The 14,039-nt window shown below is 45.1% G+C and overlaps 1 protein-coding gene across 5 annotated transcripts in view; it reads right to left on the reverse strand.

Annotated features, from left to right (window-relative positions):
- TAF1 (TATA-box binding protein associated factor 1) overlaps positions 1-14,039 on the reverse strand; it is a 1,380,965-nt gene that overhangs the window by 1,148,899 nt on the left and 218,027 nt on the right. For all 5 annotated transcript variants that reach the window (XM_069612352.1, XM_069612355.1, XM_069612353.1 and 2 more), the window contains exons 6-7: positions 10,650-10,895; positions 9,554-9,775 (exon numbers count right to left, since the gene is read on the reverse strand). In XM_069612352.1, coding sequence (XP_069468453.1) covers positions 9,554-9,775; positions 10,650-10,895 — 468 coding nt within the window. The remainder of the gene's footprint in view (positions 1-9,553; positions 9,776-10,649; positions 10,896-14,039) is intronic.

The following is a 14,039-nucleotide window of genomic DNA, read 5'->3' on the forward strand; positions in this document are numbered from 1 at the left end:
TTTTTCTTTTTACATGTACTCCATTTTGGGTAACTTTTTCATGTTGCACACAGCACCTTACAGTGCAGTGCAATGGGGATACTTTTGTATCACCCTAGAATACTCTCAAAGGGATTTTTGGTTACTTTTATATGTGCCTAAAGACAAGCTGGTGGCAGCAGTTACCGTTTCACTATTTTTACTGTACTTTGTTAGCCTTCACGCTATTACCACGTTTGGCTAGTAACTGTGGCTGGTGGCCTAACATGGCGGTGCCATGAGGTTTTTTGATTGTTCTTTGGCCATTTAGTCTTTTAGCCTTCTTCCTGCCTTCTCAGGTCAGGAAAATACTTTTATGGTCAATCATTTGCCCGGGAAAGCAGTACTTTTCGCGAGCCAGTACATACCATGTGAGTTGCAAGCCAGAAAGTGTTCTGGGACTGGCTGGTCCCAATCCACAACTGGTTTCTGTATGTCAGGAGTGTATGCATGAGATTCACAAACAGTGGTCCCTGATTGGAAGATTGCTGGGGTGGTGTGTCTGAGGGGCACATCTTCCATTGGTTGGGCTGAGGTTCTGGGCTCAGCCATTCCCCAGAGATCTGAAGAGGAGCCAAGCATCCTGCATAGCGTGAAGACTTCGCAAGACTCGTGGACCGATCCTGAGAAGACCTGGTGACCAACCTTTGCTGCAGTCCCAGTGGAGCCCCATTTGGCTGCTGGTCTTAGAAGACCCTCAGCAATGCTTCCACCCTTTGAAGTGGTAGGAAAAATGACTTTCAGTGTCTTCTTGGTGCCCTGCAATTGTGAGTCTTCGGAAGCGTTCCTGGGCCGTTCAGTTGATTGATCAACTCCAGTTTGGGCAACCACCGTAGAAGTGTCACCATTCTGCATTTTGGCTCGGAACTTCAGAGGTCTTCAGCATGTGCTGTAAGCAGCCTTCCTGAGAAATGTCAGCGTCTCAGCATCCAAGGGTCCTGAGAGAGAAGGACTTCTTTAGCTGTGACATCTGTGACACCTGCTGTCATCATTCATTGGTGACCGTTGTTGAAACTGGCTTTCCCGCATCTAGTCGAGGATCCTGCACCGGTGCCTGCTGCGTTATTCCACAAGAAGAGGTTGCACACAGCTCCTGTACCCAACTGCAACTCTTCTTGCACCCACAGAACCTGGGCTTCTTCGACCAGAACCAACGCAAGTAGAACCAACCTCTGGCGACCCTCCAACGACCTGTCAAGTCTAAGGAAAGATCGGAGTACAGGGGGGTAAGTTACAATGGTACTTACCTGCACCCCTATCTCCACCCTTTAAAAGTTTGAAGAACTTTTAAAATGTTTTGTAACTTTGGGATTTGGCAATAATTGTTACTGAAAGCCCTCCAATAGCTAGAAAAAGGTTTTACGCACCAGTGAACCCCTTGTTCTGTCTTCTGGAACCTTCTTCGCATGCACAGGACCCTCCGCCTAACCTTTTCCCACTCCCTAAAACTCTTTGGAAACTTTGAATTTTTTGGCACAAAGCCCCATAAAACTTGGGGCTGGACTGGCATTGTGGAATTATTATTTTACAGTACCTCACTGCGATTGTTTATATGCATCTTACTATTAAATGTTGTTCTTACTCATTTTTATAGTGTGTTCTTGGCCATACATAAATGTAGTATTTTTTAAAAAACGAATTGTCCAAGTGTAATCCTTGATTGTGGACTCATTGTGGACCTCTGACCCCACTCACTTTCTCCTGAGACTTAGCCTTGACCACTCTCCATGCTACCTTGATTGGTTTGGCTGCACAAGCCATCCACCTGTAATCTGCATTACCTGGCCATTATCATGACTCAATTGTGAACATATGTAACTGGTTTCTCTAACAGCGTCACAATGCCCTCCGGCTGTTGTGCGTTTTATAAATAAATACAATAAATCAATACAGCTCCCAGAGTGTCCATGTCCTAAACATCTGTCCACCAGGCCAGAGTTTAGAAATCCAACCTAACAATCGCCAGGGGTTGCACCCGTAGCTCCTGGGCACCTCTCACCGGAACGAACGGCTGGTAATCCAGCCTCCAGCAACCCCCAGTCGATCCATCGATTCACCTGGGAAAATCGGAGTCAGGGGATGCAGGGGGGGGGGGCTGGTGGGATGGGGTAAGTGAACGCAAAGCATTTGTTCCCCCCTGTCCTCCATAAGATAACATTGAGAACACATCTCTTTGTACCCTTCCATTGTACTACTTTTTGGTCATCAAACCGGAGTAGTACAAACTGAAAGATAAGAACACAATTTACCTACCTGGGAACTTTGTTGCATCTCTTTTTAATTTTTTTAATTTTTTTTTTTAAAAGGTTACTTTATTTTGGTTGCAACTAGGTGAAGAAATGCCCATGAAAGGAAATACATGTGATCGACTGAAGACACGTCTCTGGCGTCCCTTGCATCATGCATTACCTCCCCCCCAACCCCAAGGTCCAGTTCATACCTCATGGCAGCAAGTGGTACACAGTTCGGAAAAGCTTGGCTTCCCACAGATGTAGTGATTTCAGTGCTGAACCATAAAACAACTCCTGGCCGTAAATTTATTTAGGCACCACCTTACCAACATAAAACCTCAGTACTGACAAGATAGAAAAATGTTCTGAATTTGCGATGTAACGCTAGGGCTTGTTCTGTCAGCATGGTCGCCTTATGATTTAGCACATTCCTGCAATTGACAAAGCCTGGGGTGGCCGAGATCATATAGCAAAGGTATGTCATACGACAGGCTGATGTAATCGCAGTGCCTTCCCAAGACCACATTTGTTGCCGTTTTTTAAACGCTTCTAGAAATTGCGAGAAATCTAGCTTTAAGTTGATCTTTAGACCATTATCAAGAACAAATACAGGAAAGGCTTTAAGAAGTCTTTTTTAGGCCCATAAGCAAGCCAGGCGACATGCTGAGAGCCAACCTTTGGTGAAATTAAAAAAAAAGTCACTTGCAACTCACACAAAGATTAAATATACATGCCGCAAGGATGCATCCCTGTCTAAGTCCAGATCGCACAGGAAAACACTGAGACATGTCTCCGTCTCCATTTAATCGCACCTTTACAGGCGAGTTCTCCTGTGCACCTGTGATAAGCTTCAGTAAGCCACTGGGAATCCACCAATTCTTCAATTTGGCCCACGTTCAAATGCAGATGACAGGTCAATTGAAGCAATATAGGTGCACGCATCAGGGGTTGCCCAGGTGAAATGTTGGCTATACCTTGAGAACAAGGCCGTTAAGAGATGTAGAATGGCCTTTCGAAACACCTGTCTGAAATATGGACAATCTAGATGTATCAAATGCCCATTTCTCAAGATCTTGAGCAAGATTGAAGAAAATGTTTTACTATCGGCGTCCAATATAGAAATTGGTCTATAGTTCGACGGATGATCTTAGACCCTTTTTAAAGATCGGAAAAATCAAGGTGATTTGCCAGGTAGAGGGAAAGGTCATGGTGCAAATAATTTAAAAAGGTGTCGGCTGCCACAAGATTATCTTTAGACACATAAAAGCAACCAAAAATCCCAACTGTAAAAGACTATTATGATCCAAAAGTATCCCCACTGCGCTGCATTGTAAAATACTGTGTGCCCTGCCAAAAACGTACCTAAAAGGTAAAGACAAAAGGGAATCAGTTTCCCAGTACTGATAGTCTGAAGGACTGACGAGTTCCCCATAACAAAATGAGCAAAAGGTCAAGGAGGGAAGCGGACGGCTCAAAAGCAAAAGGTTTGGGGGCGTTAGGACAGTTTTTCTAAAATCCAACTAAGGGCTTCATAAAACCATACATCGGAGGCAGTACATAAGCTCCACTCTTAGTACAAGGCTGTACCACCTGAGAATGAGGTAGAATGGACAGAGCAGCCAGGCTTGTCTTAGGAGGGAGAAAGGGCTGTAGCTTGGTACAAATAGACTGTAGCATACTGTTATGAAAGGCTGCATGCAGTAACCCTGTGGGAGACCACACAGCTCTTATCCTCTTGGTATTGGGTAGCCCACCTTTTGGTATATGTCTGTACTACACAAGTTGGTAGAGTGACTGAGCAGCCACCTATCTCAAGAGGGGTAAATGTGGGCTGTAGAGCTGTAGCATCGACATCCACAAATACAAGTATCCAAATAGCACTTACACTCAAGGTTTTCTAATTATTATTTATTATTTAACAGTCAGTTTTTTTATTTTTAAATAATTTTTTTTATTTAAAATGGTTTAGTTTAAAAATAAACTTTCCATTTTGTCTTACGAGGCATCTTTCATACACGTTTAGACCATGTAATCACACGTTTTCGTTTGGCTGCAGTTCAGTTCATCTGGGAAATGTATCCATGATCTTATTCCAGAAATGAAAGATTATAAAAACCATCTTGTTTTCCTGTCCCAGCAGGATCCGGGCCCACCTGTCTTCTAGGCTCAGAGTTTCATGACCATTTTAAAAATATGTCCTGCAAACATTTCTCTCGTGTTGGATGGCAGGACAAGCCATTATGAGGTGATAAGAGTTTCTGTCGCATCTTGGTTTTTGCAAATCCTGCACAAATGCCCATGTATGTCTTTTTGTTTTATTCTCGCTGGTCTCTCTCTTGGGGGAAGAATATTTAGGCGTAGTTTCAAAAACAGCGCTCTTATTCTTTGTCTGGGAATAGTATCAGATATGGTGGTAATTCAATAATAGCTCTTACTTCTATTTCAGCTACAAGGTTATCTTTATATCGGTTCTTAAGTTTGATCTTGTTTATCCAGTCATTGTACATGATCTTTTACTTGCCACTTTGCGGTCTCAGTAGCACCATTTATGTAGCTATGTCCTCTTTTGCCAGGATATGAGACATCTGTTGTTTCCATTCTGTCAGTACTCTCGCATCGATAGCGTCTGTCTTGCTTCTGAATATCTCCAAGGCAGAGACTTTTTCTTCACCGGTTATCTTCCGGAATAGGTCTAGCTTTTTCCATATTACAACTGAGGTGAGGGATTGCAATGCTATCTTGAAGTGAACCCGTGCTACCGGAAAGAATTGTGGCAGCTTCATCATTTCTCTCCAGAATAATGCTTCAAGGGTAGGCCAGATTTTCTCTGACAGTTTTAAATAAACATTCTTTAAAAAGGGCAATCAAAATACACTTCATAACACGTTCTCAGAATCAAAATAAACAAGTAGAAACTCATTAGAGATGCTTCATACACACTTTCTACACCCTGAGGTGACTTAAATTACTAGGACAGTATTGGCATTTATATATCACTTTTGCACTTGGTAAAATTCTGAGGTTGTGGAAAGGAAAGGTTAAGGGAAGGAAAAGGTTAACAGGTTCTCAGAGCATGTGAGCACTTTCCAATCTCGCAATGAAGTCTAGATAGAATCGTACACAGCAATAAAACTTTCAAACAAGTTACCACTTATGATGGAGAGTTAAAATCAAAGCCAATGGGTCAGAAGAGTCTGCAGGGAGCCAGGAAAATCAAAGTCAATTTTAACAAGGCCTATGGAGCTGAGGCACCTCTTTAGATAGCACAAAAGTCTTGCACAAAGTTAGATAGTTTGTAGGGAATCACTGTTAGGTCACAAGTTGTTAGGCTTGTGAGGGTCCGAGCTGAGATCAACTCTGCAAAAAGCAGCTACTGTAAATATCAATTGAGATAATGCAAGCTACAGACAAAAGAGGTAAGTACCCCTTAGTCAGCACAGTAACTTAGGTTAGAAGAAGAGGATCCACCTGGCTTCTGTTCTGGTTGCAGTCTTGCAGATCCTGGGTTCCTGGGCCTCAGTCGTGTGGACAAGAGGGAGGACGTCTGGAGGACTCGAAGGTCGGTGGCAGCTACAGGCTCTTTTCAGTTCAGCGGCACTTTGCGGTTTCAGCTACCGGCAAATAGCACCACTGCGAATCTTGGACACTTGATGGAATTTCTTCGCTCTTTGAGTCCAGCACTCCGGTGAGGCGAGTCAAGCTTGGATCGTCCTGCTTCGGGAGGGTCCTCAGGATCTACCTGGAGCTCAGGTCCAGCTTAAAGACGATGCTCTCGACTACAGATTTCTCGACCCCGACACTCGGTTCCAGCAGCAGCAAAGAAGTACAGCCGGTTGGGGAAAGTTTTTCAGCAAAGTACATCTTGGGGTTAGTTGGTCCCACTAACCCAAGGGAAGAAGTCGTCCTCTCCGTAGTTACTCTAGTGGATTCGCAAAAGCAGTTTCAGCAGGGCTTCACCAGGCAGTTCTACGGTCCAGGAGGATAAAGGCTAGCTTCTCTTCACGATTCCTTCGACAGATGTTTCATCCAGTGGTCGACTTTGCCTCAGTCCAAGAAACCTCGCCTTTTATGAAGGTTTTTCCCATTCATAAAAAACCTAGATGTCACTCACACAGCAGGGTGGCTGTCGTGCAAGGACATTCAGCCAACCAATTAGCACTGGGTGCATTCAGGTAACCAAGGAGACTAAGAACAGGGAGTTTAGGGAACCACCCATGCTTGCTGCCCTGCCAGACACACTGGAGCCAGAGGTGGGATTCAATACTGAAGCCCACCAAAGGCAAAACGAACAAAGGGTTAAACTGAGTTTGGCACGCAGAGTAAATCTCAGGAAGGACCTTTCCAAGAAGAAATTGCAAAAAAAATAAGAAGAGCGGGGCCATTTTGACAAAATGGGCACCCACGGGTGCAATACTGCAGCTGAGGATTCAGCCTGCAGTACACACACACACACACACAATAGTAGGAAAACTAAACCACTGCAACCAGCCATTAATTGTAGAAAGGGTAACAAACATTTTACATGAGAAGGTAGACAAAAGGGATACTAAGTAACCCTTCAAGCACTGTAAGATAGTGTGTGCTGGGTCTACAAAGAGAAAAAAAGGTAAGTAAAGTCAATTTCACTTTACTACTCTTGGAAACAGTAGTTTATCCGAGAGAAGGTATTTAAACCTTAACAGAAATCCAAAGGATTTCTCCGTGACAGTGCACTGAAGGTGCTGTGTGTCACAATACCAAAATCCAATGGATATGGAGTTTGTCAGACTCCAAAACCAAAAAAAACACAGGATGCAAATCAGAGAAGATACATGAGTGGGGAAAAAGGTTTCACTCTCTCCAGGAGTCCTAAAGTCAAGCAAAAGAGATGGGGGTCTCTAAAGTAGAAGGGAATTAACACAGAAATGAGAATTCTCCCCAACACTGGTGCTTCCGTGACAACTCTGCTTTCTGGGGCCGTTGAACCCAGCAGGTCAGACCTGTCGGGCGCACAGGCCCGGGAAAGCAGAGTTGTAGTCTGCCGGTCCAGAAACGGTGCCAGTACGTTGCTACCGGCACCCTTATATCCGGACCAGCAGACTCGTAATGAGGCCCTATAACTCCAATCATACACTATGGAGAGACATAAAAATGTCACCCATAAAAAGAGTGAAAGGCTAAGTAAGAGGGACAAGGAGAAATAAAATCCAAAAATGCAAGAACAAAGGTCTGTGGTAGACACAGGTCAGGAAGAGTTATCACGAACATGAAAATCTTACCTAACAGGGGGTGTTAATAGAATATGGAGGAAAAGCTGCTAAAATAGAAATATTTCCAAACAATGCCCTACTACCTCACTTTGATTGGGTTTGGCTAAACTCTCAGGAGCTCATGTTCCAATGAGCTGTAATGTAAATGAAAGCCATAAAAGCCTTGAGTAAGGCTTTAAAGCATTCCATTCATGCCACAGCTAATTTTCAATCATTTTTATGGCAGACAACTTGCTTTTTCAACTCCTCCCTTCCACGTCACCATACAAAAGCTCCAGCATTTGTGCCGGCGTGGATTTTCATGCCTGCGTTAATGGTGAAGATCCTGATGGGATCCGCCAACTTTATGTACAAGCATAGAGCAGACGGACCTCATAAGGATCCATTGTACATGCTGCCTGCCATACTCGCATGGCAGGCAACATGTACAATTACAATTAAACCTTGCCCGACAGGTGTGTCAGGCAGGGTTTAATTCTAATTGATGAGCGCCACTTGCTATGCGAGCATGGCAAGCAGCACTCACAATTAAAAGTAAAACAATTAAAACAAAATGAAAGCAAAAAGGCGGCGTTCACACCTGTACGCCGCCTTTTGCCCTGCACATTTGCACACTGCCATGTAAATGACAATGTGGCGGCGGGAAGCCTCCTACATGTGCGTCAACACTTAATGGCTGCCCGCCACCAAATTATGAATTTATGGAACACAAGCTCCTTAGTGTCTTCTCTGTTAACCATGATAGGGCGGCCTCCCAAAATCCTCTCCACAGGGTTGATTTTGGAAATCCATCTGAACAAAAAGGGATCAAACTGAAGGGTTGCATCCCCAGTGAGACCTGGATAGGAATCCCTGGGGAAAATATTGAAAGCATCAGAAAAACAAGGCAAAAAGTTCAGGGAGCTCCAAATAGTGGCAAAAACAGGCTTTCTTCCCCACAGATACAGTGTCCAGCTCACTTGGATAGTAGTTCAGGACCCTTTGTCTCACTAAAGTCACCAGGGGTGAGGTCCTCCCAAAGCCCTAGTTTCTGCAGGAAGACTAGATGGCCCCTCATCTCCCCAACTCTGTAGTACTACTGCGGTTTCTGTGCTTCCATATGCAGTGTCCTGCTCCTTTTCTCTGCTGTGGGTAACTTAATCTCCCATAGCCTTTCATTGTACAGGTCTCTGCACAGTCTCTGCCTCGGAAAAGCTAGAGAACTTTGGATCTTGTATGGCATTTGTTGATAGGCTATTCCCACCTCCATGCAAGATTGGTCTCAGCTGCAGATCATTAGGGTGCGGTCAAGGCCACAAGATCACTTGCAGGCATTTTTACTGCAGGCGGAGAGCTCACCCTCTATTACTAGTACTGCAGGGGAAGACGATGTGTCCCAGCTTCAGTGGTTTCCAATACTTGGGGGGACTGATCTTGGATTTTCTGCTCCTTGATTTACCAGTGTCCGATTCTCCATGTCATACTAGGGGTCCCTTATCATGGCTCTCCTGTGTAGTAGGGGATGTTGAAGCTCAGTAATAAGGCTATTGAACATCAAGGAAATCCACATCTTTAGAAGATCTCTATGGCAGAGGTGTCAGTCTATCATAAGGGGCATGGTCTCGGGAGCAGTGCTCGGTTACACTCATGATTAACCACCTCTGGGTATTTGGCGGCTCTGGCTCAAAGGCCTGGCAGGCCAGCTTTCCTGGGTCGAACAGTCCCTTCCAGGCCTCGGACTTTGTCATAACACACAGGACTGGTGGTTAATTAACACTGGGGATGCATTGGCAAAATCATCACAGGAGCAGGCTCACAGACCTGGCAACCAATCAATCTAACTAAGTTTCAAAGACAGTGAGAGAAAATATGGTAAGTGTCCTAATGGTAAAGTGTAGAAGAGTTGTACTACGGGAAAACCTCTCGGCTATGCTTTTGAGTGCGCCATATGCCGCACTAGCCCCAAACAGTCTGATAATGCATACACAGTGGGGTTCCGATTACCCTTGTAAACTTGCTAGTTCTAGCTTTCATTTGTGTTCAGCTGATTTTCTGGTCCATGATATCAAGCCTCACCTCGCCTGCTTGCTGGACATCTGTGCCATCCTCATTCTGCAATTCTTTGAGTCTGAAGCCATAATCAAATCCACTTCCATCTTCAGGCACTCCCAGCATGTCATACCAGAGCTGTGCAGGCCCGTAGCGCCACTCTGCCACCTTAGGCTTTGTGTCTGCCACTTTATCTGTGTCGCCTGCAGACAGGGAGAATTTGGACTCCACAGGAGCCATCATCGTTATCTGGAAGAAAACAGGACAATGAAGTGAAAAGAGGGCTTCTACTTTTACATTGGCACAAGACAGAAGGACAGAAACATCACGGAATGGTAACAATTAGCAAAAACAGAGACGAATGGACAGTAACCGTGGAAAACCAGGTTCAGTGACTCGGGGAGGAGCTTCATTTCATCCATCACACAAGTACCCTCAACCCAAAAAGTAAAGCGGCTGCTGTGGGAAAAAAAAACGCTACTAAGAGCATGAGGACATATTTAAAAAAGGGCATCATTAAAAGACTTCCATACCCAGAGGGTCAGCACATTACCCTTAAGAATGTACACCCTGGAGACTAAGTTTCCAGTTTTACTCGAAGTGACTGCCCTTTCATGGGTCACAAACCATGCAAAGTGCATACTGTATCCACACTCTTATTACCTCACACAGGGGACCTACGTTTTCATTCTTCAAGTGGCAATTGACCAATGTTAGCCCGGAATATTCACACTGGGAGCCCATCAGTGTCGGGGCCCATATTTCTGAACGGAGGATAGCACAGGGGCAACGCGCTGGTCTTGGAAGCAAGACCATGCAGTGCAACAGAGGTTTGAATCCCAGATCCGTGCTTAGAAACCAAATTCATGTATTGTATTGGGCGCGTTATAAAAACCAATAAAATAAATAAATAAAATAAATTAGCTTCCATTCTTCACATTGGACAGGAACACTGTCCTGTGGCCCTATCAGGTGGGGACTGAGCTGTTCTTGCGTATGTCCATTTACTTTATCCAAGTTTCTCCATGCAGAAATATGCTCCAACTGAAGACCAACCACAAGCCCCCTTGTTACTTGATCAGATGCACCAGCGCAAGTGGACTTGTACATGGCCAGAACTAACCTCATCGTCTGACAGGCACTGCTCAGGTGGAGGTGGCGGGGCATACTCATACTCCCAGTGGGACTTCATCTCAACAGCGACCTCCATGTCTTCCACCACTATTTCTGCCTCAGCCTCCACCTCCCCTTCCTGGGTCTGCACATCCTGCGAAAGCTCCCGATGTTTCTTCTTCCGTTTCCTTCTGGCACTGCGCCAGACAGAGAGCACATTCTTTCCTGGACCGAACAAACGTAGAAAGCGCAGCACCTGTGGAATGGAGAGAGAACATGTATCATTAAATTAAAATGTGCACACAGAATAAAGGAGCGAGAATCTAAAACATGTGTTCTTGGTGAGCACCCCGATTTTGTTCTGTTTTTCTGCAAGGCCCTGATCATTTCCCCCCAATGAGTCCCCTCCAGGTCTCACTGGGGACAGGACTAATGTTACAGCCCTCACGGTTGGCGTTACTTCAAAAGGTCTCTGTGTTGGCTTCTTTTCGAAAGTTCTCGTTAGGTTTTCAGAACCACTACTGAATTAGGGGTTCTGAGAAATCAACCTTAGTGGACCTGTAAATGTTTCAAACAATCTAACCAAGTTCTCAATTTGTAACGAGGCTGAGCAGTACAGCTTGGACTGAGGAGATAAGGGGCTTGGTGTAAACTACAGCTACCATTCAGAAGAGACTGTTGAACAATAGAGTCCTGTGACAAACAGGGTCTTGTCCCTGTCAGGGGGAACAGGGGATCCTCTGGACCTGGGGTAGATGGTCTACCAGGGCATATGCCAGAGGTGATCTGACCACAGAGGGGAGGTGTGGTAATTGAGAGCCCTAGTCCCTGAATCCCCCCCACTGATTATTGATTCTGGTATCACAGATAATCACCCAGTTCTGGCTAGAGTTCTCTTTGCTAAGTTTAGGAACTTCAAGAACCACCATGCAATACAGTAGAGCCCAGCGGACTGCTGGAGAAAGCAGAGGGAAACCATTCAGATTCTGACACTCGGGTGCCTGCCAAACAAAGACAAAAGGAAAATTACTTACCACAGCTGAGAGCAAGTGGAACACCAAACCAACATCCAGCAGAGACTGACCGAAATGCTGTGCACCAAAAGGGGGCGGGGCTAAGAGAGGTTTATTTAGTGGTGCAATGTGATGACCCAACCCTGAGGAAAATATAGGTTTAGATTGGGCCCCAGAGTCAGGTAGAACACAATCCAATGCGGGTACAAGGGAAGGACAGACACAGGAAGTCACGCAAATAAATGACCCATAGGAATAAGATAGACTGAAAGATGTTCGGGTGAGATCAGGAGGTATAGAGAGAGACCAAGAGATCAGGCGGAGGATGGAAGAAAGAGCGGACTGCTGAAGAGGATCTAGGATCTAGGTAGGAGTGCAGGTGACTTATTGTGTGTGGAATCGAGCGGTACCAAGTGGAAACAGTGCATATGCGATTGTGAGAACGAGTGTCAGTGGAGAAGGGTGCAAGAGGGGGGTAAAGAAGCAGGTTGAAAGTGATAGTGGGCTGTGAGTGGTAGAGAGAAAGAAAGAGGTGGAGAGGAGGTAAGAGAGGACGATAAAAGAGCGGGGGGGAGTGAGAAGACCAGAAGGAGTAGGAAATGAGAAGAGAAGGAAGGGAAGACAAAAGAGGGAGTATGAGGGAGCAGGAGGGTAAGGAGTAAGGAGGCGCCAGACATTGGAAAGAAGCAAAAAACAGTTAGTGGGAGGAAGAGAAGTTCAGAGTGTTTGAGAAACTACAGGCACCATTATTATCATCATAATACAATACTTGTGGGAGTACAAAAATAGGGCCCCCTTAGGAAGCCCCAGAGGTAGTAAGCTAGTTAAGGCCTTGCCCTTTAGGCCCTTCCGTGGTAGATAGCAAACATTAAACAGTAGCGGTCACCAATATTTGAAATCCATGCTAACACTGGGTGCTAAGTGTTAAGGAGAATTCTCAAAAATGTGCCGATTCCCTTCACCTTAGAGACGCCCAGCAACTTTGCTGAATTTTGAGGACTTGATTGTTTTACCTGGAAAGAGTGTGAGCCTTTTTTCCCCACTCTTTCATGTATTTTGATGTATGTTTTACTCTTGTGTTCTTTGATTATGGGGTTTTAAGATAACTCCATAGGCATTGTTTCATGTGTGTTACACAGCACCCTCAGTGCAGTGATACAGGGATGTCTTTTTAGATATCCCAAAGGTTTAAATACCTTCTCTGGGATAAACTACTGTTTCCCAGAGAATGTAAGGTTAAATGGACTTTACTAGTCTTTTTAAATTCCAAGACCCAGCACCCACTATCTTCCTATAGAGTGCTGGAGTGGTTACCTAGTATCCCCTGTGTCTAAATACTCATGTTGCAGTCAAATGCTACCCTTTTCTATCGAAATGGCTGGTGGCAGTGGTTTTACAACTAACTACCACGATTTTTCCCGACCGCGAACACCAGTAGCTAAAAATCGCAGGAGCAATGTTTTTCAAGATGGCGCCTTAAGCCCCTTTGTTTAAACAGGACCCGGTCTTCTTTTTTCGCCATTTCTTTTTGGAAAGGTCCTTCTAGTGTTTGTCTCTGCGCGCCAAATCAGGTTTGGTCCCTTTTATTCTATGCCTTTGGCGGGCTTCAGGACTGAAGACGAAATCCTTGTTCTGCGGATCTTCTTGAGTAGATATTTGGAAGTGCTCGGCTGCCTTAATGAGTACTTAGTTTAAAAGAGGTTGATAATCTACAGGCGAGTCCACAACAGGCGGTCATTACCCACTGAGGAGTCTATGTTGTACATGCCTGTATCTGGATCACCCTCATCGTCCTCATTATATCCATAATAGAGATCTGCGGCCTCCTGACTATACAGGTCCTCATGATCTGAGTCCTAGTCATATAGTTCACTGACAGTGGGATCTTGCACTGGCTCACTGGGGCGAGACCTCTTAGCAGGGGGTTGAATAGGATCCCGAGACCCAGAGGCTGCTGCTGTAGTGGGGGTGGAGTGGAAGCTTGTAAAGTAAATCAGGGTTCTTTTCATAAAAGTCTGCCATGAAGGACATTCTCCTCATGACTATCGATATCAGCAGATGACCATTCTGCAGAACTAGGAATGACCCTTGGTTGAAGTGGCCTAAATCTTCTGGAGTGGGTGGGAATACAGTAGAAGGCGTGGCCTTTTTTTTTTTTAAGGTTGAAGATAGGGAATCCTGTACCTGAGGTTCCTTACTCTTGAAAGGAGCCTTCTGTGATTTATCTCCATGAGGGGTCTTAGAAGAACTCTTCCTAGACTCCTTTGATTTGGTGCGCCCTGCTGGGACGTGATTTTCTATTAGATGGGCTAGTCTCGCCTGTATGGGCCATTTTACCGTTTTCGCCATAGAACGTTGAATCTTGGCTACAGGCCTTTCCGAGGTCT

The sequence above is a fragment of the Ambystoma mexicanum genome, chromosome 5p (genome assembly GCF_040938575.1).
Source record: "Ambystoma mexicanum isolate Mex_15411 chromosome 5p, UKY_AmexF1_1, whole genome shotgun sequence".
NCBI classification, from domain to species: domain Eukaryota; kingdom Metazoa; phylum Chordata; class Amphibia; order Caudata; family Ambystomatidae; genus Ambystoma; species Ambystoma mexicanum.